The 26899-nt window shown below is 40.5% G+C and overlaps 1 protein-coding gene across 2 annotated transcripts in view; it reads left to right on the top strand.

Annotated features, from left to right (window-relative positions):
- rdgC (retinal degeneration C) overlaps nt 1-26899 on the top strand; it is a 215609-nt gene that overhangs the window by 141861 nt on the left and 46849 nt on the right. For both annotated transcript variants that reach the window (XM_065233385.1, XM_065233383.1), the window contains exons 3-7: nt 8329-8456; nt 20724-20817; nt 20883-21199; nt 21272-21625; nt 21692-21772. In XM_065233385.1, coding sequence (XP_065089457.1) covers nt 8329-8456; nt 20724-20817; nt 20883-21199; nt 21272-21625; nt 21692-21772 — 974 coding nt within the window. The remainder of the gene's footprint in view (nt 1-8328; nt 8457-20723; nt 20818-20882; nt 21200-21271; nt 21626-21691; nt 21773-26899) is intronic.

The following is a 26899-nucleotide window of genomic DNA, read 5'->3' as shown; positions in this document are numbered from 1 at the left end:
AGCCTATGCTGAAAAACAGCAGATGGGTTCAGTTTTCTTGGACATTAAAGGGGCGTTTGATTCTGTTTGCATCGACATCCTTTCGGACAAACTCCATGCGAGTGGGCTTTCTCCGATTATCAACAATTTCTTGTTTAATTTGTTGTCCGAGAAACGGCAACTTGGGAAATTGCAAGAATCAGCTACATGGGTCTTCCACAAGGCTCATGTTTAAGTCCCTTCCTGTACAATTTCTATGTCAAAGACATTGATGAATGTCTGGCCGAAAATTGCACGCTAAGGCAGCTTGCAGATGACGGCGTGGTTTCCATGGTTGGACCAACAGCACCGGACCTGCAAGAACCATTGCAAGATACCTTGGATAATTTGTCTACTTGGGCAATGAATCTGGGTGTCGAATTCTCTCCGGAGAAAACAGAGATGGTTGTTTTTTCTAGGAAGCTTTATCCAGCACAGTTTCAGCTTCAACTTATGGGTAGAACAATCACTCACAGCATGTCGTTTAAGTATTTAGGTGTCTGGTTCGATTCCAAGTGCACTTGAGGAAAACACATAGCGTATCTGAGGCAGAGATGCCAACAGCGAATCAATTTCCTTCGTTCCATTACCGGCACTTCATGGGGAGCCCATCCGGAAGATCTGATAAGACTCTACAAGACCACCATTCTCTCGATTTTGGAGTACGGTAGCTTTTGCTTTCAATCGGCGGCGGGGACGCACATATTGAAGCTCGAAAGGATTCAATATCGTTGCATTCGAATCGCGCTAGGTTGTATGCAATCGACGCATACCATGAGTCTTGAAGTTCTTGCGGGCGTCCTCCCCTTAACAAATCGTTTTGCGGATTTATCGTTCCGGTTCCTCATCCGCTGTGAAATCATGAACCCGCTGGTGATCGAAAACTTTGAGAAACTGCTAGAGTGGAATCCTCAAACACGATTCATGAGCTTGTACTACGAGTACATGACTCTGGACATCGGCCCCTCCTCGTTCAACCCCAATCGCGCTGTCTCCCATCATTTCAGTGGTTCTTCCGTGAGATTCGATCTCACAATGAGGCAGGAGATTCAAGGAATTCCAGAGCCTCACCGTGCCCTGATTGTCCCAACTATTTTTGCAAACAAATACCGCCACGTCCCCACCGAGAAGAGATTTTTCACAGATGGGTCGGTGATAAATGCGTCCACTGGTTTTGGAGTATTCCACGATCTTCATAGCGCCTCATACAAGCTTCAAAAGCCGTGTTCGGTATACGTTGCTGAACTAGCAGCTATATCGTACACGTTAGAGCGTATTGCCTCACTTCCACCTGACCATTATTTTATTTTTACGGATAGCCTAAGCTCCCTGGAGGCTATGCGTTCAATGAGGCCGATGAAGCACTCGGCGTATTTCCTCCATCCGGCGATCGTCATTGAGTGCTTTATCAAACAGCTCGCATATCATCACCTTGGTATGGGTCCCTTCTCATTGCTCTATCCCGGGCAATGAGAAAGCGGACTCACTGGCCAAGGTGGGCGCTATGGAAGGCGATATTTACGAGCGACAAATCGCCTACCACGAATTTTTCACGATTTCTCGTCAGCAAGGCCTCGCCAACTGGCAACAAAAGTGGAATGATGGTGATCTGGGAAGATGGCTACATTCTATTGTCCCACAGGTGTCGATCAAACCTTGGTTGAAAGGGTTGGATATGAGTCGTGATTTTATTCGTGCAATGTCCAGGCTCATGTCCAATCACTGTTCATTAAACGCCCACCTCTTCCGTATTACGCTTGCCGACAGCAACTTGTATACCTGTGGAAACGGTTATCACGACATCGAGCATGTTGTTTGGTCCTGCTCCTTGCATCATGAGGCGAGATCCGTTCTGTGTGATTCCCTTAGGGTCCGAGGAAAACAACCCTTTAAGCCAATTAGAGACGTCTTGGCTTGCCGTGATATCGTCTTTATGAAGCTTATTTATGACTTTCTTAAAGCTGTTGATGTATGTGTTTAATGTTTTGTGTTTTAGTCATCCTTTACGTTTAAGTTTCAAATTAGTTCAAACACTGTGGTGAATGTAAAAGCAAGGTCTATTATGTTTTCTGGTGCATAATTTGCATCGTTCTGATGAATGCAAGCTTCATTGAAAATTTATGGTGGAAAATTTGCACCATTCTGCATGAAGAGGCAAAGCCTGAAAATTGCACCACAAAGGTGCATGGTGAAACAAAATTCACCGACAATTTTTGGTGCACCGTTCTGGTGAATGGAGGAGCATGTTCTATTAATAAAATGTATGGAAATTTCTGGTGCAAAACTTGCACTAGTCTGGAAAATGAAGGCACAAGCTTTATTTAAAATTAAACTAAATTTAAAATTTCTGGTGGAAAATCTGTGCACCATTCTGATGATTGGAGGGAAGCTGCTTTACTGAAAATTTATGATGAAAAATATGGAAATAGGGGCAAGCTTTATTTGAAAATGTCTGGTGGAAAATAGAAGAAGAAAATCGGCACCAATCAGAAGATTTAATTGAACATTAACGGTGGGAAATTTGCATCGTTCTGGTGAATTGAAATTTTCTGATGGCAAGTTTGTATTGAAAATTTCTGGTGTATGATTTGCAACATTCTGCTGCATGGAGGGGCAAGCTGAATTCAAAATTCCTGAGCTAAAAATTGCACACTTCTGGTGAATGGAGGAGCAAGCTTTATTGAACATTTCTGGTAGAAGAACTACAACGTTTTGGTGACACGGACGGACAAATTAAACTTGATTTCCGAGAACAACCTAAAGGGTATTGAATTCTGAGGACTGTTCCAAAAGAAAAAAAATCCGGGGATGATTTCATGAAAATTCTGCGAATAATTTCTAGTGAATCCTGCAGATAGTTCCAAGAATACCGAGAGAATCAAATTTTGAATGAAATTCCAGAGGGATGTTGAGGAAAATTTCAAGGGAAATCCGAGGATAATTTCAAGCTTATTGTGGGAAGAATTTATGGAGAATACAGAGAAAAGAATACCGAGAAAATCAAATTTTGAGTGAAATTCCAAAGGGATTTAAAAAAAAATTCAAGCTAATTCCGAGGATAATTTCTAGCTCATTCCGGGAAAACATTCTGAAACTCTAAAGGAATTTGAGTTACAAGGTGTTTTGAAAAAAATCATGAAGAGTTCTAAGCATAATTCCAGTGTACTTCTGAGAAGAATATCAAAAGATTTCTAAGGAGAGTTCTAAAAAAATCCGCGAAGAACCTCACGGATATTGAATTCTGAGGACAGTTCCAAAGGATTTCTGGGGATTATTCCAAGAAAACTCTGCGAATAATTTCTAGTGCCACTTAACGTGAGTTTGCTGTCCGTCCTGTTGAAGAAATTAAAGTGAGTGAACTACCTGTGCATCTCCTGTGCTGCTTCCTGCCAGTTTCGTCTGCTGTAAGTGGCGGCTATCCACTGTCGCTGCCCACCACCAAGTGAAAGTATAAAAACACAACGTAGGATAACTATTTTCGTGGTAAGCGCCTACATAAATTTGGTTCCAACATAATTCCGAAAAGAATACCGAGAAAATTAAATTTTGAGTGAAATTCTAAAGGGATTTTGAGGAAAATTTCAAGAGAGTACCGATAATTTCTAGTTCATTCCGAGAATAATCTCTGGATAATACTGAAGAAATTCTTCTGAAACTCCAATGGAATTTTAGTTCCAAGGTGTTTTGAGTAAAAGAAGAGTTCTAAAAATAATTCCAGAGGACTTCTGAGAAGAATTTCAAAAAAGCTCATAGAGTTTTAAAAATTTCGAAAAGAACCTCAAGGAATTATGAGAATGGACTTTTTCAAAACTGTACAAAGTTTAAAGACAGCTTTTGGATTCCCTAATTGAAAAGTGGGTATTAGCATAGAGGTAACTCTAAGACTAGCAGGTCGCGAAGAAACGTGCTCAACTTTTTGGCTCAGCTCTGGTACTCTCTTCGGTCCCAAGCTAATCGATTCACCCCTCGAAACATACGAAAATCCACTAACCCCTCATTGTAGCTGTCAAACTTTCATAGCTAATCAAAACAAACATGGTGTAGTACTAGAATTTCGACTATAATGGGGTACTTTAATCGTTTGCTTGGGACCAATAGGCTAGTCAAGTAGTGAGCCAATTTAAAATCGTTAGTTTCGTATTGACGAAGAACTGGACCACCAAAAAAAGAGGTATGATTGCTGCTAGTAAGGCAAAGCGGCTACAAAATCGCTATATAATGGAACGTTTCATCGGTATTATGCGCATACTTTGCAAAGGTTGCCGACCACTTCGTGAACATTCGGAAAGTGTGCCACCCAATTGGTGGCTAACTACGATCCTGTGCTGGAAAAACACTTGGCGGAAGGTGCCAAAAATTGCCAGTACACAAGCAACCGTATTCAAAATGACATATGTAATGTTGCGGAATATTGCGAAATCCTTGCGAGGAGAGCCAGTGGTAATCATTGCAGATGAGACGAGCGATTGTGGGCACCACGAGCAGTTGGCGATTGTCATCAGGTATATTGATAATGATCGACCGACGGAAACATTCGTGGGTGTGAGACGGGTGTTGAAAACAGACGCGACGACCATCTTCAATGCTATTGCTGAGGTCCTGACAGCGATGCAGATTTCTTAGGAGCAGGTGTTGGCAGTATATTTAGACGGTGCCAGCCCAATGGCTGGCAGCACTGCTGGAGTAAAAGCCAAGTGCAAGGACGAAAACAGCAATATACTTTTATGAAGAGCTTTGAGTGTGTTGGTTTATTTTCTTTTGACAGATACGCGTATTTCGTCTACTACTTGCAGACTTCATCAGTGCCAAGTACTGATCAAGATTGTATTGATCAAGAGCAATATACTGTTTGTCCACTGCTATGCGGACTGTTTGAACCATGTACTTGTCGACGCAGTGTGCATACGAAAGAAGAATGCGATTCTTATTGGTCATTCATGTCGGTTTGTCGGTGCTATCACCACCATCTGACGTGACTTCAGCTGAATCCAACCACCAAGGCAACAACATTGCAGCAAATGTATCATTTCGGTTAAAGCCCTACTATTGCAACCATTTGACGAACTGATCATCATCGACATTGTCGATGGGATTAAATTGCCAATTCCATTGGCTGTCTGAAAGCAGTTTCCATTGAAGAAGATGAACCACCACCGGAGTAAAAAATAAATAAAATTAGCTAAATTGAACAGTAGAGAAACAGTGGTGGGTGGACATCACCATCTCCCACGCACTTTGGAGTACTCCCCATCCCCAGATTAAATGCACCATAGAAAAACAATTGCCCCTCCTTCACAAGATTCCTGTGCACGCTAGTGAAAGAACTTCAAGGCAGTTTCATTAACTTCAGGAAAAGTTTGAAACTTTCAAGTAGTTCTGAAGACTTCAGAATAGTCCATTCTGATTTCCTTTGAAATATTCCTCAACATTTTAATAAAGCTATCCTCCGAATTCAATTTTCTTTTAGTTTTTCTCGGAATTACCTTGAAATTCTCTCCATTGAGAAACCCTTTGGAAAAATTCTCTGAATATTCATTGAATTCATTTCAGATTTTCTTATGACTCTCACTCTTTCCATTGGAATTCTACTCACATTGTAAGTCTCCTTCGAATTTATTGATATTTCTCCTCACAAATTCCTTAGATTTCTTCTCATAATTCGTTTGGCGATTCCGTCTGAATTTATTTTCCGAATCCCTTTGAAGATGTTTTGGAGTTATTCTCAGATTTAATTGTAATCCTCCGTATAGCATTTTTAAAAAGATTCCAATGACTTATGCTCCAGATTTTTTTTCTCCCACAAACACAAAATTATTCTCAGAAGGCCCTTGGATTTTTTCCCTGAAGGAGTTGTGCTCCTCAGAAATTTTCAGAGTTTTCATTAAATTTTGCTTTTAATTCAATTCAGGGTTTCTTGAAGTTCTACTCAGAACTATCAGGCTTCACAAGAAATCTCAAATTCCTCAGGACTACCTTAAAAGCAGATTGCATTTGATGTTTTTTCTGAAAGATTTTTTTCCCAGAACTTCCTTGAAATGAGGTCTTTAGAAATTATATTAAAATTCCATGTGCTTTTAAAACTGTGCATGGATATTATAGCTTTTAAGTCCAAAACTAGTTCAAATCTAAAATTTATAGAAAATATGCATGTTAAAAAAAACAGTTCGAGTCTCTGTTTTTTTTTAATTTATTTGTTACTGAAGATTACTCTACTGTGGATCTTTAAAGTTCAAAGTGTGAATGAAAATAACGAGAAAAATTAAATGCTTGTATTTTAAAATTCATTCATTTCTTTAAAATATTTAGTAAAAAAAATATTAAATTCTCTGAGCCTTACAGGTAGTTTGAGGAAATATTAAACTTCATGAGGATTCCCGGTTTTCCAGGTTTCTGCAGTTAGTAGACACTCTGACTATTACCGTGTTTTTTTTTATTTAACTAGTTCGTTTATTAGGAAGGCTCAATCGCATTAGCTTTACGGAGCCGATAGTTCATTGTTCTTTGTTTGTAACAAAATTCACTTAATTCTATGTCTAGTAGGAGTTGGGCCGAATACTCGCGGCTTACTCGAGGTTAGAGAGGTACATTGTCGAAGGATAGGATCAGAGGAGGTGCTAGAGGGTAAGGTTTCGCTATCTCATCAGAGCGTGGTCGCCAGTATGAACGGTAGGTTCTAGTTTCGTCTGGAGTTTGACAGGCTATGGTGACCAGTGGGCGACGATGAGACTCATCGAGATGGGAGGACAAGACAAACAAAAACTAATAAAGAGAGACAAAAGACAAAGGAGTTAAATTCTTAAACTAGACATTTTAAGAAACACATAAACCGACTGCATATAGTAGATATCGCGAGTTCCCAACATGTCTCTGATAGGAACATAGGGTTGTCTTCCTTGGGCCTCAAGCCTCAAGGGTATTCAACAGTCGCTCTCTGGTGGCGTAATTATCCGTACATTGCCAAACTGCGTGATCGATGTCATCGTAACCTTTTCCACACCGACAGATGTTGCTGTCCACGAGGTTTATTCTTTTGAGATGAGCATGTTGCGAGTAGTGGTTGGAAGTCTACTCATCACGCGAATGAAGTCACGACTCAAGTCCATGCCTTTAAACCACGCTTTCGAAGAAACATTAGGAATAATTGAATGTAACCACCGTGGGTTTGGCCATAAACTTTCTATTGAATCCTTCGCTTTAAAGGTTCATATCATATATAACTGTTTATGAGTCTAAAACATCAAACATTTATTTTCTCTTAGGTCACTTTTTAGTCACTTTTTAGTCACTATTTTTACAACTAAAAGTCACTATTTAGTTACTTATTTCTCTTACATGGTCACTAAAATCACTATTTTTGTCAGCAGTGATCGCTACCAGCCCTGTGAGTTGGGGACCCAAAATTCATTACGCGACATATCAAATTATATCAGAATTCAAAAACAAGATTTTTATCTATGCATACCATGACTAGTTCCCCTGATTCAAAATAATTCCTCGGGATATTTTCCAAACATCCCGGAACACCTTCAATATATTATCGCTCGATGCCTTAAGCTTAATGAACAGTGGCAATCCACGTAAGTTTTACGGCATCACTCACATCGCCAAACAACTCTATTTCCTAACAAATAAATTGTTCTGAATTGCACCACTTGAACCTTGTTCGGAAATGTGTTGTTCAAATATTCAGCAAGACATAAACCCACGTCATACCTTCAATATTCCAATGTTCGCTCCTGCGAAGCGTGGCCAAACGAGATACATCTTTAATCAAATTGGAAATATTTTATGCGATCATCATCTTCCCCCTCATCTAGATTATATAGCAGAAAACTTATTCCATCTTGAATCGAACAACTCGTCCAAATGGTGAACACAGTTGTTTAGTGTAGGCCAGTTCAAAATGTACCCCTGGGGTAAAATGACCCAGCGTGGTTTCTCGTTGCTTTTCCATTATCATTTCGTGAATTTAAGATGCAACGTTGCTAGTTCAGTACTTGAACTAGCATTTCGGCACATAACATCCCAGAACTGCACGGGGCCATTTTTCCCCATTGGTGCACGATGGACCGTTCTCCCCTGCATCTGTTCAGCCCCAGTCACGCTCTGCTGATGGCCACCTACCTACGAGGTACCGAACCGCTATAATTCCAGCATCGAATTCGTGTTGTCCAATAAACTTCATCCTTACTTTTCCGCTCATCCTTCCAGCCTTCGTCTCAGCGAGATGCAAAGACACTCGGAAAAACTTTTCATCCGACCCTCGAAGTTGGTCTTGAATATTCACGGTGTCTTTTTTTTTTCTTGCAGCGATGAAGGCCGCTATCCTGATCCAGCGCTGGTACCGGCGGTTTCTGGCGCGAATTGAAATCCGCCGCCGCTACACGTGGACCATCTTCCAGAGCATCGAGTACGCCGGAGAGCAGGACCAAGTTCGGGTAAGTTTGTTTGCAGTTGTTATTTTTTTTTTCGTGTCTGTGTGGATGATTTAGCACTGGGTTGGGTTCACTTTGGGATCATAAATTTTTGGTTAGGTAGGGTTGGACGGCTCAAAAATGCTCCCTGGGGTAAAATGGTTTCAAATGATTTTTCAAAGCTTTCCCATTCTAAATTTGGGTATTTCTAGCTTTTCTGCACATTTGATCCCAGAAACAGAAATGGGAAAGCAACGAAAAAATCGCCTCGGGTTAGAATTACCCCATGGGTGCATTTTGTACCTTTTGGTCTTATATATCAGCTTCTGCTGGAGTTTCTATTGGTCATAACCATATCAGATCGGACGGAGAAATGGTGATTAGTTGGTGGTTGAATTAGTTGGAATTGGTTGTGTTGTCCAATGTTTGTTTAATAAGACCGTACATTGCGTAGTTGCTCCTCCGTGATTGATCCGAACTAATGCACTTGCACAGATAACCAAGTAGATGGTGCATGGGATTAGCTTTCCATTTTCAATGTACAAGCACACCAATTCCATCTATTTATAGATCAATCACAGCGCCGGCCACGTCCTCACGGTCTTTGGGGAAGGATGATTAGTTCGACGTCCGTTATTACTATAGACCAAATACACATCTGAATTTCCACGGCTTAAAGCAGAATTTGTTTTTCATTTAAATCTAGTGAGGATAGAATAAGGCAAAGTGAGAAATTGCAAAAGGAAGGGGATGGGCCTGGTAATAAACTATCGACCTTCTGCTCAGTAAGAAGAAACAGTAACCACTGAGTTACCAAGCCTCGTCTTTGGTTGTGTTGTCCGATGGTAAGGAGCTATTTCTGTTTGTTTATTTATTTATTGTTTTGATAATGCTCAATCGAATTACCTTTACAGAGCCAAGGATTCTTGTTCACAATACAAAACATCTTTAAACTATAGTCAAAAGGTACAACACAATACACACTTTATCTTCCGCTATCCAATAAGCCTCCTTCATCAGAACGGGATCCGCTTCCAGTGGTTTCATTGTATGGCAGTATCGCCAACGGAGGGCAGCGCACTTCCATTGCAGCAATGAACGCAAAACGTGGTAAGCACACACACTCATCACGAAACGGTCGCGAAACAACTGCTGATGAAGAACAATGGATGAGGACCACACAATGGTTACTGTAGAGTAAACAGACGATCGTGTGACACACATCAAGAGTAGTCTGCTTCAGTCAACAGCCGAGTGAACTCTCAATAAGCAGCTATGTTGCATACCTAGGGCTTAGATCTAATTTTGGGCCTACTATTTAAGCACAACCCGCCCGTTGCCGCTGTTTTTCGAGAGGATTTTTTCTTTACAAAATTGAATGTTTTTACTGCAGATGACTTCTAAATTTATTTACCTCTCCGTAGGTACTAAAGATTTGCTAAAGAGAAACAGATTGTTGAGATATTGTTAAAAATCTAACACTGCATCATGACCCCAAACTCGGCCTACGGATTCTAAATTCGGCCTAATGCATTGAAACGCCTTTCAAACGCCATTCAAACGCCATTGAATTCACATCGGCCTATCGTATAAAGATTGTTTAAGATAAAGATAAAAAATGATTCGGTTGCAGCCAGGGGTTGAAACAGTTGACGTTTTTTACTACACTCGCTTCGTTGTCATGCGCGACAGTCTTTTTGTATTCGTACACTCATGCTCTACCGTCATCTCTCTCACACAACACAACCGGTAGAATAACATTCGAGCAAAAAGAAAATTATCAAATAACTATCATATGACATTGAGTGACTTTCTTTTAATTCCTCAATTTGGTGTAAATTAAGCCATTTCTTATTAGAAATGTTATTCCTAGGACATCATTACTTGCTATTTTCAGAATTTACACCAGCACAACATCAGCAGCTCTTATTATGAGAAAAAAACTAAAATACATACATTTGTGACGGTCTTCGGCGACAGTGTCGTATGACAGAGTCTGTGATATGACATTTCAGTTTGGTACTGTACTATGATAGCTTGTTTTGTAAGTGCCGGAGACAAAGGCAGTCGATTATCATAGAACATGTGTCGACTACCGGGATCGCTTACAAGACTGGTTGCAGCACTTCTTTTGATTTTGGAGAATAATGGGTGCAAACATTCATTTCACTCATTCGGTAGCATTTGAACTAAAGTATCGTACCAAATACATAATTGACTTGTTAACTCTGAAACAATGGATTTATTTGATGTTTTCTGCTCGATACGCCCAAAATAGGCGATTAGGCCGAAGTAGTGCTCTAACCTTTTAAACCGATGCAAAAAATTGAAATTTTCGCTACAAAGTGGTCAAATGGTTCCAAATCGGGTCCTTATTATGCTCCAAATATTTGAACTTATTTAGTAAGAAACTGAGTTGGCACAAACCATTTGTAGTTTATATGGAAATTACTATGGGAACCAATTTTTTTTTGTGCATACCTTTATAAAAATTCACCATATCACTCTACTTTAAAAACTGATAGCTGTGCTTGTAGGAAACTTTCTCAGCTACGAATTTTTAAAAGACCACTTTTCGATAAAATGTAATAAACGAAAACGATTAATGATTCAAGTCACTGGTGTCGTATGATTATGCTCAATCAATTAATTAATTAATTTATCTTTATTAGGGAGGCTTTCAGCCTGTGGCTGGTTCGCCTCCATGCTCAATCAACTGTTCAGCAGCGTACAATAGAGCACAACAATCATGACCACTGTGTCACACTGCAGTGTTGCGAACAAAACAGCTGCAAGATCATGGCATAAGATTTGTCTAAAACAAAGGTTTGGCTGAAAAATGATCTTCTGAAAAGGTAGCTGAGAAATTTTCCCATAATAATAGCTATAGAACTTTTCAACGGGGTAATATGGAAAAAGGCTAGACGACTATGAAAAATAAAGGAAGGATTTCCCATACAAATTTCTATATAAACTTCAAATGGTTTGTGCCAAGTTTCTTACCAAATGAGTTCAAATTTTGTGAGGCTAACAAGGACCTAAGGTGATCATACATTTTATGCCTCAGAAAATCCCGATGGTGCCGACTGGGATTGAAGTCAACATAACATGAAACTTACGAAGAGAAAATTTCAAATTTCGCATTAGTCTAGTACTTATCCAGAAGCTTCCCAAATAAGTGCTTATGTTAACAATAACATGCATATTATGGTTCAGATCTTTCTAGAATAATCTAAGATAGATCCCGGTATTGATATTTGTATACCTTACACACTTAGAAAAAATTACCGACTTCGGTAATTCATTTACCGAATTCTCAATAGCTGACCGGTCGGTAATGTGTTCGGTAATCGAGAACATTACCGAAAAATCTGTAAACTGAATCAGCAAAATAAGCTGTCAAATTTACCGAACAATCGGTAACGTTTACCGAAAAAACAAACTTGATTTGTAATTTATTTCACCGGAGAACTGTAATTTTGGAGTCGATATGGAAAATGAAAATTACCAAAAGATCTGTAATTTATTAAAAAGTCTACCGACTTAAATTTAATGCGCTGGGTGTTTTTCGGATTTTATCAATTATAAAAATTAAATACAAATATTCAGATGAATATTTTTTTTGAGCTCATTCAATGATGTCTCTGATTCACGGGTAGAACTTGCTTCATCGCATTGAGTAGGCATTTCATAACCGATGAAAAGGGTTTCCCCGAGTGGATCGTTTCCCTTCGTGGTACTTCCGGCTGGAACAAAGCTCTCAAGTGGATGCTTTTCAATGATATGGCGTTTAGAAGAATAGAAATTTCTATATCTTGCATCACATTTCTGATATGTACAATCAAAAATTGTGTTTGCCGGTATAAAATCTTTCTTTTTTATGTGGTCATTGATGAAAAAACAAGCAACAGCATCGGCCATCTGTAACAATGGGTATTTATTTAGATAACGAAATATCATTACTTACGGAAAATATCTACGATTCGCTCATCTTGGTGTTGCAGCTGGTCCATAACAGCCTCCATAATTGAACTTTTTATTTTTTCACAGGTTTCCACTTACAATTTTTTTTAAGAAGGTCGAAAATCACAATATGGTGAATTTGACGTTTCTCACTGTGAAAACTACCGAACTCGGTAATGGAACGGTTTGTTTACCGAAACTTCAGTAAAATATTTCACCGAAGTCAGTGATGAAGCTGATTTACAGATCTGCCGGTATTTTTTTTTACCGTTTTCGTTGAATTGAAATCAAATCACCGAAATTCGGTCATTTTATTTACAGTTTTCAGCAATAGAGCGAGAAAATACCGAAACATCTGTAATTTTTAGGATTACCGATCTAAGAAGGTGATTTTTTTTACCGAACTCAGGGTCTCTGTTTAAGTGTGTATGAAATTTCCAACAATATGTTTAAACATTTTTGGAGAACCAAGGTTCGATATTGGCGTCACGTCTCGAATGTTTTCATTTACGAAGACAGTAGGCTCTGCCGCGGTCGGTTAGCATTTTAAGGAGCTGTCACGATGTTTCGGGTTTTTTTTTCCGCGTAAAGGATTTTTCGGTATTTAAAAGCCTTATTAGAAGTGGTTTTGGTACGTTTATTCGGATGATGTAGTGTTTTGGTGTTCTTTGACTATATGTTTAGTATTACTTCTGAGTGAAGTCAACGATTTACATAGTTGAAGATGCTCATTTAAAATAACAGACTAAAGTGGTAATGTTTATACGAAAGATGAGGAGAAAGTATAGAATTGATAGTTCCGTTTAGAGTACGACAGTGTGAAAATTGCAAATAGAAGTAGAAAGCGAGCTAGACAACTTTTAGGAAGATACAAATCAGTTTTATCATCTCTCTTTACCAAACTCCCTCTTTGGAGAGGGATGGTGAAGGGTGTCCCCCCCCCCCCCCGCCACCACTGTCGGTATTGTTGGTGTTGTTGATTCGGTCGTTTGTTTGTTTAATAGGAAATTGATTTTTTTTCCCCGTCGATCTTGTTTTCAGTACTGAGTACCAATGGTACCGGCGCCAGAGAGGCAGCTCCCACACCTGGATCCTACCTATCGACCCATCAACTCATGAACCGGTTTTACTTCCCTGGCGGCGCCGACTGGGATTGAACCATACTTCTTACCTTACCTTACCAATCAGGCTAAGGCCTTGTTGTCCTCTGCTGTTCAAAGAAGTCGTTTCCGCTCTACTCGATCCATGGCCACAGTTCACCAGCCTCGTAGTCTGCGAAGGGTCCGCAGGTCACCTTCTACTTAGTCGATCCACCTTGCCCGCTGCGCGCCTCTTCTTCTTGTTCCTGTTGGGTCGCTTTCCAGAACCATTTTCACTGGGTCGTCGTGCGCCATTCTTACGACGTGCCCAGCCTACCGTAGTCGCCCAATTTTTGCAATGTGGACGATGGATTGTTCTCCCAGAAGCTGGTGCAATTCGTGGTTCATTCGCCTCCTCCACGTTCCGTCATCCATCTGCACTCCACCGTAGGTGGTACGCAACACCTTCCGTTCGAAAACACCAAGGGTGCTTTGGTCCTCCATGAGCATAGTCTAGGTCTCGTGGCCGTAGAGGACCACTGGTCTAATCAGCGTCTTGTAGACAGTGAACTTCGTGCGGTGGCGAATTTTATTCGAGCGGAGCGTCCTCCGGAGTCCAAAGTAGGCACGATTCCCTGCCATAATGCGTCTTTGAATATCTCTGCTGGTATCATTTTCGGCGGTCACCAGTGAGCCCAAATACATGAGCTCATCGACCACCTCGATTTCGTTACCGTCAATCTGAACTCGGGGTGAGAGGCTAACATTGTCTTCCCTAGAACCTCTTCCTTTCATGTGTTTTGTCTTTGATGCGTTGATGGCAAGTCCAATCCTCCTAGCTTCAGCCTTCAGTCTGATGTACGTTTCTGCCATCATCTCAAAGTTCCGTGCCATAATTTCAATGTCATCGGCGAAGCCAAGAAGCTGGATGGACTTCCTGAATATCGTGCCACTCGTGTCTATCCCAGCTCTTCTGATCACACCTTCTAACGCGATGTTGAACAGCAGACACGAAAGTCCATCACCCTGCCGTAACCCCCTTCGAGATTCAAAGGGACTCGAGAGTGTCCCCGATAGTCGAACAACGCACGTCACTCGATCCATCGTCGCCTTGACCAATCGCGTCAGTTTATCCGGAAATCCGTACTCGTGCATAATCTGCCATAGCTGATCTCGATCGATTGTGTCGTATGCGGATTTGAAATCGATGAACAAATGATGTGTGGGCACGTTGTATTCGCGGCATTTCTGCAGAACCTGCCGAATCGCGAAAATTTGGTCCGTGGTAGCGCGGGCACCCATGAATCCCGCCTGGTATTGCCCCGCGAACTCTCTTGCAAATGGTGACAGGCGGCGGAATAGAATTTGGGAGAGTACCTTGTAGGCATAGTTGCAGCAATCCAACTTGTCGCCCTTTTTGTAGATTGGGCATACGACACCTTCCATCCACTCCTCCGGTAATATCTCCTCCTCCCAAATCTTGGCAAGTACCCAGTGAAGCGCTCTAGTCAGTGTTTTACCACCGTATTTTAATAGTTCACTTGGTAGTTGATCTTCACCAGTTGCTTTAATGTTCTTCAGCCAACCGATCTCCTTTTCTTGAAGATCAGGAGCCGGTAGCCTGTCGTCTTCTGCTTGTCCTCCAAGGTCTGTTGCCGTGCCACCTTCGTTTTCTGCTGCTGTTGAGGTGCTCGTCATAGTACTGCTTCCACCTCTCAATCGCCTCACACTCGTTCGTGAGAAGGTTACCGTCCAAGTCCTTGCACATATCGGCTTGCGGCACGTAGTCTTTGCACGAACTATTTAGTTTATTGTAGAACTTCCGTGTATCGTTTACGCGGTACAGATTATCCATCGCCTCGCTATCTCGGTCTTCCTGCTGACGTTTCTTCCTTCGGAAAACCGAGTTTTGTCTGTTCCGCGCTTGTCTGTATCGCTCCACATTTAATCTCGTGCGGTATTGTAGCATTCTCGCCCGTGCTGCATTCTTCTTCTCTACTAACAGTTTGCATTCGCCGTCAAACCAATCATTTCTTCGGTCCGGGATTGCAGTACCTAGTGCCACTGCAGCAGTACTACCTATGGCGGAACGGATGTCCCTCCAGCCATCTTCAAGAGAAGCTGCGCCAAGCTACTCTTCCGTGGGTAGTGCAATTTCCAGCTGCTGCGCGTAGTCCTGGGCAACTCCGGCGTCCCATTGGGTCGCGGCGTTCGACTTCGACGGTTGTTATACACCGTCGAGAGTTTTGAGCGCATGCATACTGCAAGTAGGTAGTGGTTCGAATCTATGTTCGCACTGCGGTACGTGCGGACGTTGATAATGTCGGAGAAGAATTTCCCGTCGATTAGAACGTGATCGATTTGGTTATCTGTGTGTTGGTGAGGTGATCTCCAGGTGGCTTTGTGGATATCCTTGCGGGGGAAAAAGGTACTTCGAACTAACATACCCCGAGAGGGCAAAGTTCACGCATCGTTAGCCGTTGTCGTTCGATGCGGCATGCAGGCTGTTTGGGCCCGATCGCCGGTCTATACATTGCCTCCCGTCCTACCTGTGCGTTCATGTCGTCGATGACGATTTTGACGTCCCGTTGCGAACAGCCGTCGTACACCTGCTCCAGCTGCGCATAGAATGCTTCTTTCTCGTCGTCGGGTCTCCCTTCGTGTGGGCAGTGCACGTTGATGATGCTGTAGTTGAAGAAACGGCCCTTAATCCTCAACTTGCACATCCTCGCGTTGATCGGCTGCCAACCAATCACGCGTTGGCGCATCTTACCCAGCACTACAAAGCCGGTTCCAAGCTCGTTGGTGGTGCCACAGCTCTGGTAGAAAGTAGCCGCTCGATGCCTGCTTTTCCATACCTTTTGTCCCGTCCAGCAAAGTTCCTGCAGTGTTACGACTTCGAAGTTGCGTGGTTGAAGTTCGTCATAGATTAACCTATCGCAGCCCGGAAAGCCAAGCGATTTGCATTTCCATGTTCCGAGTTTCCAATCGTAGTCCTTATTTCGTCGCGTAGGTCTGTGCCGATTGTTCCGATCCGTATTTCTTTCTTCGGTATTTGCAACTTTGTTTTTTTCCAGGGCGGCTTGTTGGGCCTGCCCCAACCCCCTGTCTCGCCGGGGGACCATCGTGCACAGCTCTGTTTAGAGTCCCACGCTGGCACTAGGACGGTGATCAGCCGCTCCTAACATGGAGAACAGACGCCGTTTCGAGCCGCACCTCCATGGTGAGCAGACGCTCAGGTTTGTTGAAGCATTTCCTCTATCGCCGTACTATGGTTAGTTCGCGTCGCACCTCTTCACTTTGCTATTGCCAGACTGGCAACATTGCCCAGGCTACGTCACCCAGCTGTGTCCATTAGACTGATGCAAAATTTGAAATTTTCGCTCCACAGTGCTCAAACGGTTCCAAATCGGGCCCTGATTAGCCTCCCGAAATTTGAACTCATTTAGTGAGAAATTTACTTCGCACAAACCATCTTAAGTTTATATGGGAATTACTATGGAGAAACGGTAATTTCGGTTCATATCTATCTCAAAATTAGCTGAACTTGTTGAAAATTTTGTCAGAGCTGAGCAGAGCTCTACAACTTTATTCAAGACCACTTTTTGATCAAATGTAAGGAACAAAAATTATTATTGATTCAAGTCACTGATGTCTTATGATTATGCTCAATCAACTGTTCAGCAGGCAACATTGGTGTTTATGGCGAGTAGAATAGAGGACAAAAGTCATGGCTACTATGTCACACTGCAGAATACAATGTTGCTCACAGTACAGTTGCTTAATCTTGCCATAAGATTATCAATCTCTTAAACAATTAATAACTATTTAATTTGACGTTTGGCTGAAAAACGATTTTCTGCAAAGTTGTAGCTGATAAAAATTCCCAAAGAATAGCAATATAATTTATTAACAGAACAATATGTAAAAAGGCTAGAAGACAATGAACAAACAGTTTTGTTTTCCCATAGTAATTTTCATATAAACTTCAAATGGTGTGTGCCAAGTCAGTTTCTTATCAAATGAGTTTAAACTTTCTGAGGCTTATCAGGACCCGATTTGAAACCGTTTGAGCACTGTGGAGCAAAAATTTCAAATTTTGCATCAGTCTAGTGTTCATGTTTCAGCTGGTAGTCTTTTGTTATCATGTGACTCGAGGAGGCGTGAAGTAGGAACTTGTGAGGACCAGGACTAGGTATTCCACTCCTTTCAGGTTGACAACTCACCATCACCATTTTGTAGCCCATGGGATTGAACCAAGGCCTTTTGAAGTGAGAGGCAATCACACTTACCACTACACCACCGGCGCCGCTTTGTGGACAATTAAGTAGCGTTTTTTTTTGTTTAGGAGAGGCATAGTGTTGCCGTTCTGTCGACGACAGTAAGAGGAAGAGGAAGAAGGGGTCAAGGAAAGGTTTGATAGTTGTGAAGGGTTTATGAAGTACGGTATCGCAGTTGAAGAATAACAGTGGGAGCAAGAGAAACGCTATACACGCTTTTTCAAAATAACCCAAATTTGAGTAACATCCACCCAGATTCGTCAAAACTGAACCTGGTAGTGACAAGTTGTGAATCCGATCGATGTTGTTCTTTTGCCAACTTGTCCCTCCCAACTTAACAGTCGAGTATTAGTACAAGACACTGAAGATGTTTGCACATTGTAGACGAAATACGTGTATCTGTCAAGGATAAGCAAATAAGGTAGTGGAATTAAATGGAAATTACTAATCCTTCTCTCTCTCTTTATACTCCCAACTTATTTTACCCATTTTTGGGTAGGTTCAGTTTTTACCTACCTGTGTGGTTTCTACTCAAATTTGGGTAGTTTTGAAGTAGCGTGTACTGTTGGGACGAGGGAAGTTGAAAGATGAAGGATGGCGTCAGAAGTCAAGAGTTCAAAAAGGGAGAAAAAAGCAAAGATCAGGATGGTGGTGGATTTTGGATATGGAATCGGTATTGGAAATGGAATAAGTGCATATAAAGAGGTGTGGTGAAAGTGGGCGGTCAGTATAACATTACATTTTTAAATTACAAGTTCTCGCTGTTTTATTGATTAAACTTGATGTAACTTTATTGTGAAAAAATGGAATAGTTACAAATAAATGATTTAAAGTATTGCCCATTGCTAGCAACAACTTTTTCCCATCTTTCTGGCAGAACTCGAATACCGTGACGGTAGAAGTGTTCGTCTTTTGAGGCTATCCGCGAATCAAGCCATTTTGTGATATGAGCGGAACTGGATCAGCCAGACCATGTGCCATCAAACGGAACAAATAATACTCCAACGGCACAATATCTGGGGAATATTACGGGTGGGGTAGGACAGATCTGTCAATCGCAACGTTCGTGGTTCGAGTCCAGTCGGCAACCTTTTTTTCGTCATAGGTATATGGCCAAAGAGAATAACTCAGAGGGAGAGTCACTTCTACTCAGAGGCATGGAGAAATTTTCTAAAAACTGCAGGAACTTAGTGTTGAGTACCTGTAGTTTTTTTTTATAAATTTCTCATACAACTGTGTAGAATATTCTCATTGGCCATGTAATAATTTACACTTCCCATTTTCCGGTCTCCAATTTTGTTGCATTGGACCGCATCTCGGTATATCTCATGCGGTCTCCGCTAACATCCTGCGATCATTGATAATTTTAAGCAAATCTCCCGGTTAGGTGAACTAATACTTGACTCTTTATCGCATACTTTATTTTGTTAACAACCGATTTATCCGTCGATAAATCACAAATTAAAACTCACCCCTCCAAATGAACAATGCTTAATGGTGGAAGAAACATTTATCTGCTTACTGGTGGCATACATTTTCATGAATGAGCTTTTATTGTTTACGAATGAAATTACGCCCCTTTTAAATGTTGACATTGAATGGATCTTACTTCGTTGCTATGTGGCTAATCATATTTTCCCTTTATTCATACTAAAATTCAGAGTAAACTAACAATAGCGACAAACCATACTATGGGATGACTCCAATCTTTTGATTTATGACTTGAATAACTATTTTTAAACAATATTCTAAATGTGTCAACTTGACTTTCGCAAACGTATCTCGGTAGGTATATAATAATAATATATAATACTTCCACTTTCATTTCAAAATTTGGTCGACCTAATTCTGAGAAAATCAGTCATGAATGTTCAGTGTGAGTTTTGTAAAATGTAATTTTAAGGGAAGTTTTGGTATATTTTTTTTAAATATACTAAGCCAGTTTCTTACAAACTAAATGTATGCCAATACTATTCAAATGACCTATGAGATATGAACAAAACACATTTAACTTAATCTTTTAATTTTTGTCGAAGCTCTTAACGGAATCCCTTTAAGAACCGGAACACCACTTGTGACAAGTACTTGGCACTAATGAAGTCTGCAAGTAGTAGACGAAATACGCGTATCTGTAACAGCAATTATAACGGAATTAAATGGAAATAAATCAACACACTCTCAAAAGCTCTTCATTAACATTTTTGTTAAAGGGTGACGCCAAATTTATGATTGGTAGTGAACAATAATGTAAAAATGGCACAGGCTTAGAAAGCTCTCAATTAACAACTGTGGAAATGCTCAAAGACACTAAGTTAAGAGCCAGCGTGATGTCCCACGTAATAAAGTCAAATAAGAAGCACTCTGACCAGCACACAAGTCCGAAGATCATCGAATCTAATGTCTTAGATAAGCATCCATCTCATCCTGAAATTTTAAATCTGATTTGATGCTGATGCCTCTAGAGATGAACCAGCCTAAGGCTGAAAGTCTCGTTAATAAAGGAAAAAAAAAAAAAAAAAAGATGCTGATGCATCAGCTTTGTGACAGAATTTCTCTTATTTCATCACGCTTGTCTTTTGCATGCAATTGAAAACCGATAAAGGCATTGCCACTTTATTCCTGCGATCATTGTATCAAATGTAAACATAAAATTTTCACATCTCGTGTTGACAATCAAACATTTCAAATCGATACAAAAACGTGTTGATTTAATCGATTCATGGGAAATCTATTAACTACACTCAACTCCTCACAATTTCCGTACACAGCAAGCATTTCCAATTAACCGTTCTACCATGTTCAATTAGCATTGAATGTACGCCTACCCGCGTCCCATTTTGAGACAATTTTTTCCCGACGCATGTTTAATTAACACCAGGTGCACGGAATAATTGGAAAACGACAGACATTAAATCGAATTCACCGTATTGTCACGAGTGATTAAATATTTACCGCTTGTTTCGTTTCAGTTATACAACTTTTTCAACGCACTGCTAACGCACATTCCCGACACTGCCGGACGTCCCACCGGTTCGCAGGAAACCTCCCGGTCGTCATCGATTGGTAACTGTTTGAATATATGCCTAAATATGCCATCCATAACTCTCAAATCCTCTCCCAACGCACAGAGGCCCTTGACATGAAGTTCTCCGACGAATCGGACGACTTGGCAGACGAGGGAATCTGTGGCCCGGAGCGAAGCTATCAGGGACCGCACATCAAGTTCCCGCTGGACAAGAAGGAGCTGGATGTGATCATCGATCTGTTCCGGAAGAAGAAGAACCGACTGCACGCCAAGTATGTGGCCGGAATCCTGCGGGAAGCCACGTCGAAGCTTAAACGACTGCCAAACCTGAACCAAGCATCGACGGCCATTTCGAAACAGGTGACCATCTGTGGAGATCTGCACGGAAAGCTGGACGATCTGCTGGTGGTGTTCCATAAGGTTCGATTATAATCGCAGGTTTTTTTTATCTTGAATGCTTATAAAATAAAAAATACGTTTTCTCAATTACAGAATGGTCTCCCATCGCCGGAGAACCCGTACGTTTTCAACGGTGACTTCGTGGACCGAGGCAAGAAGGGTTTGGAGGTGTTCTTGTTGCTGCTCTGTACGTTCCTAGTGTTTCCCGGCGGTGTCTTTCTGAACCGCGGAAACCACGAGGACACCGTCATGAACGTTCGATACGGTTTCGTGCGAGAGGTTCACCAAAAGTACAAACACAACGCCGAAAGACTGCTTAAGCTCATCGACGAAGTCTACCGATGGCTTCCGCTGGGTACGATAGTTAACAACCGTGTGCTGGTGGTGCACGGCGGTATATCCGACTCCACCGATCTCGATCTCATCCGTAGTCTAGACCGCGGAAAGGTGGGTGATGTTCTGTTTTTGTTAAATGATTGGGGATTATATTGATTAGATTTTCTTCGGTAACAGTACATTTCACTTCTGCGACCACCGATCACCGAAAGTTCTGCCCCGGGAGCGGAAATCATCGACAAAGTAGAATGGAAGCAGGTGAGAAATTGTCATATTAATAAGGTAGATATTGAAGCGGTTTGCTGGGATGATTGAACTCAGTGTGTACTAACGGTGGAATTTACATATGCGGACGATGAGATCGACTCAAAATTGATTCGAATTCGACTCAATTTTGCATAAAGTAGGTTTGCTCATAAAATGTGAAATTTTCCGCGCTTTTCCTGTAAAAACATCTCACTCTGAGTGAACGCTCGTGAATCATAAAATCGCTGATTGTGACTTTTTGAAAGCGTAATTGACAGGTTTGATATGCCAAATACATACTTTTCAACCTCTTCTTGTAGCTTATAAGTACAAAACATCATTATAGCAGCCAATGATTCCATAATTTCGAGAAACAATTTTTATAGCGAAGTGAGAGGATGCAACCCTGCCAGTCAGTATCTAAAATTGTTACACCTTTTATAAGTACATCCATGACTTGTCGATAATCATTTGCACACTGGAACATATCACCAACGCAAGTCACGTAAATATTCATCGAAACTGCAATCCCATTACTTGCTACTGAATAAAATCGTTTAATCATTCATCTATGTGACTCACCTGGGAGCTAAGTGACATCGAAACGTAGAACGTGCTTGGAATTATCTTCCACCTCGCCAAGAATGTTTTCCATACCTCATACGACGGTAGAAGGGAGCTAAAAATGCTACAAAATTGCAAAATCCACACACATCCGGTGTGACTGGATGCTATGTAAACAACGCTGGAATCAAGCGAGCAGAACGGGTCCTTACCCGGACTGCTAGAGAGACAAACTGGAGGAAAATGGCACGTTCCTGTTTGGACGCAGGAAATCGCTTTTATCCTTCCTGCTGCTGTTGCTTCTCTTCAACACAGCAAAGCAACATAATGGAAGGATGATGACATGCGGGACATTTTGTGTTGCTTTGCAACTGCACTAGGTGAAACTCGAACGATGATGATAATCATGATGGCGGTGGGAAAATTGCTTCCCGTATTGTAAGGAAACTTACTATGGTGCACTGCACAGAAGAAGCAACCATATTGTGTGTACATGTGTGCGTGATCTAAGCCGGATGGAAAACAAAACATGCTTCGTTACTGAAACTCGTTTCGCCCGGTCGTAGGTGGATGACAAAGTGACATGTTTACGGGGAAAGAGGGGATCAACCGGTACTCAGACGCACAGTATCTAAGGGAAAGTTTTCACCCTGCAACGGTTGGCAAAAAGTTGAATTAATTTGGATTGGAGCAATAGGTACCTATGTGCACGTTGAGCCAGACAGAGACGGGCTTACGTCATTGAAAAGTTTGGACTCTTTTGGCTCGTGCGACCTACTTACAGTGTTCTCAGGAATGAGTGAAATTTATAAATTGCAACATTCAAAGTGATTTTTGTTACTTCATAGGTGAAGCTTACGATTTTCAGAGTTCGTTGGAAATGCTATACTAATATCAACGTGAAGCTTTAGTGTGTTAATTTATTACCTGGGGAAAGTTCTGAAGAGGATAGGTTGATAGTTCCGTGGAGTGCGGTAGGGTGGACATTGAATAGAAGTTGAAATTGAGTGAACGGCCATTAATGCGACAGTACTACCAAACAAACAATTCAAAGTCACAAATAAGCATACACATTGAATAAATGCTGTATAACAGTGTACAATGCTGAATAAAACAGGATGTCGAATTATGTGCTGAAAAAAGCCGTTTACTCAGATATGATTAATTTACTTATTAAAAACTTTATAGACGTTGACTATCTTCCTGATTCAGAACCAGAGGTTTGATCTAATAACAAACTGAATAAGTGTAATTTGCACATACATTGTCGCTTTAATTCGACTGTTTTCAATTGATTTAATAAAATGCTTTATTAGACGTCTTATAAATGTTTTCTTGTTCCATTATTAGTTTCCATTGCATTGCTTTACAATATTGCTGTATAAAGGTGAATACAGTCAGCAAAATAGCTCTTATACCACTATGCGTGCATGTTTTAAATTCATGCTTTGTAAATGCTTTACAAACGGCGTATTCATTTATTATTCCACAACACTGCTTAAAGTTAACAACAAAACGAAATTGGTAGCATAGTGGTTACCGTTTCCGCTTTCAAAGTAGAAGGTCACGAGTTCAATCCCAACCTCAACACTTTTTTTTTTAATTTATTTTCTACGCCTTATTAATTTAAATCGTAATCACCCAACAAACATTGAATGTTTAATAAGAGCTTATTCAGGAAAAAATAAGCTTCTTCAGCTTAAAAATGGCTTATTCAGCTGTTAATCAACTCAAATTGTTTGTTGGGCATAGATCGTATCACTCACGACAACCAATTCATAGATCTATTGAAAAGAATAGCATCCTTTCCATCGAAATAAGAGAGATGGAGAGGTAACGTTAGTCTCATGCTAAACAACTATGAATGAATTGATCATTCTCACATCTCCTTGAATTAGCTAGAGTTACGGCTGGGAGTGCAGATAGGTTTTCAGATTCAAGCTTTTATTACTTATTTAGCTACCCATTTGATGTATTCTAGGATAGCTCAGATGGCAAGGCAAGAGGCTGGTGATCGGAAGGTGATGGTTTGAAACCCATTCAATGACATGTGTGTATGTAGTAAATTTTCTAGGATCTATGTGCGTGCTTGGACAGAAATAAATGACACATCAATCACTAACGAGAGAGAACAACCCTGCTTTGTCCCGTCTTATTTTTGGATTAATTACACTAGTTTACAAAACAACATAAAAAGTGTGAACTTTAGTGGTTGACCAACGTTTCTAATTCAAAATCATACGCTGAATTCAATGCCGTGGTCAGAAAAAATTAAAGTAGAGCCATTTTTGAGATATACAAAATTTTTGATTTTTTGAATTTTGGACAAAAGTACGATTACTAAAATGTCAATATCTTTGGAACTAGTGCACCAATTTCAAATCTTTTTTTATGAAAGTGAATAAATTTGCTATCGTTCACTTGAATATTATGTCTTAATTAAAAATTTAATTTTGAAGTCATTTAAAAATTTACAGCATTTTTTTTATTTTTCCTGCGGATTTTCCATAAAAATCTTGTTTTAATCAATATTTTTAATGGGATTAAAAGATTCAAAAAATCATTCCATAATTTATTCTTAAAGTCCATTAAAAACTGGAGAAAATGAGCCTTTAATGGATGAAATCGGTTGGAAATTGTCGAAGTTATGAGCATTTTTGTAAAACACTTAAACATGTTGCTGAAATACAACAGCTTTAGAGTTCCTTTTCTAGGTGTCGTTGTAAGCATCCAAATCGCATGTAAAGTTTTCATGGGAGATTCTTTTCTCTACATATCAATTTGATTAAGGCATATCAGGATTTAAAACCGAGTTGATACAAAAGAAATTTATTTAGGTATTATTAAAAATGATTGAGAATCGAATGACTTTGTTTTCGATGTTTTGAACTTGTTTCTCGAATCAGAAACCAACAATAGTCACCCATCATTGCTTCATCCCAAAACCCTTGGTAACGACGTTCCATCATCTTTATTTGTTGGTGAAAACGTTCGCCGTGCTCATCACTCTCGTCAACAAGATTTTCCGGGAAAAAATCCATGTGAGAATGTAGGAAATGTATCTTCAAATTAGTGCAAAATTCAAAAAATCAAAATTTTTGTATATCTCAAAAATGGATCTACTTTAATTTTTTCTGACCACGGCATTGAATTCAGCGTAGGATTTTGCATTGGAAATGATCATCACCTTACCGAGTTCAAAAATGCTGTAAACTAGTGTTATCCCATAGTTGAATAATCGTTTAATAAATGTATAATAATGTATAACTAAACATTATTTCACATGAGAATCAAGCGTCTATATACACCTTTATACCATCGCTGTTTAAGGAAGTCATGATGTCTAATAAACGCCGAATAATCATATATTTGATCGAATAAGCTCTGTTACAACTTTTGTAGTCGAATAAAAGCTTCTCGACATACCTGATTCAACACCAAATAGTTCGATGTTGAGGTTGAATAAATTCTCCAGATTTGTGTGAACAAAGCCTGAACAGAAGCTGTTATTAAAAATTGTAAACGCAAACCAAAAATCTATTACAATGAATGTTAGTTCCATTTCCTATCATCCTCTGTTCATGATCATCGCAGCGAATGTTAGAAGTTGACCTTGCAGGCGATGTAATGGTTTTTTGCCTTTTTTTTATTTCGTGTTCTGTCTGTGCTTTCACCTACACAAGCAAGCATTTGCCTTGATTTTTATGTATAACATGGTAGAACGACGCACACCCTTGCCTCGAATCTCTCCAGCAGAAAAAGCATACGAAGTCGAGTGTGAGAGGAAATGAGCGCTTCTTATTTGCTTTTAGGCTTCCCTTATTCAGAAGCATGGAGAGAGCAGTGGAGAAAGCACAGGTCTGATAATCGCAACGTTCGTTGTTCGAGTCCAGTCGGCAACCTTTTTACTAATTTTTTTTCGACATTATTAATTTACCTCACTAATACATGTAGTAGATAGAGTTAGTGTTGAATAAATAATGAGTAGAATCAAGTGAGCGTGAAGCGTGATCGTTCGTATGTAAACAGAATCTCATTGGTTAGAGAATTTTGATAGGTTAGCAGGTATAAATATGAAGTACCTAAGCTCGTTGAAGTCATTCTTGTAACGAATTTTGGAGGTGACGGACCACCAGCAGCAGCAGAAACAGCAGCAACAGAAACCTCAGCAGCAGAAACAGCAGCAGCAGCAATAGAAGCGGCCGCACTCGTGGGAGCTGCATCGCTAATTCGTGTTGCCGTGGCCGAGGCTGGAAACCTCGGTCCGGTCACGACAATGGCGCAGTTGGTACGATAGTGTAAGTATAGTGGAATGACTAAAGAACTGATGGTAGAAAGAATTACCATGAACTGATGGATGGTAGATAGAATTACCATGACCTGATGGATGGTAGAAAGAATTACCATGAACTGATGGATGGTAGGTAGAATTACCATGACCTGATGGATGGTAGATAGAATTACTATGACCTGATGGATGGTAGATAGAATTACCATGACCTGATGGATGGTAGAAAGAATTACCATGAACTTATAGATGGTAGATAGAATTACCATGACCTGATGGATGGTAGA

Source organism: Ochlerotatus camptorhynchus, unplaced genomic scaffold (genome assembly GCF_037179485.1).
Source record: "Ochlerotatus camptorhynchus isolate MF236.1 unplaced genomic scaffold, CSIRO-AGI_Acam_v1.1 ptg000401l, whole genome shotgun sequence".
Lineage (NCBI taxonomy): Eukaryota > Metazoa > Arthropoda > Insecta > Diptera > Culicidae > Ochlerotatus > Ochlerotatus camptorhynchus.
The sequence above is the reverse complement of the archived record's forward strand: the minus strand, read 5'-3'. Positions and strand labels throughout refer to the sequence as shown.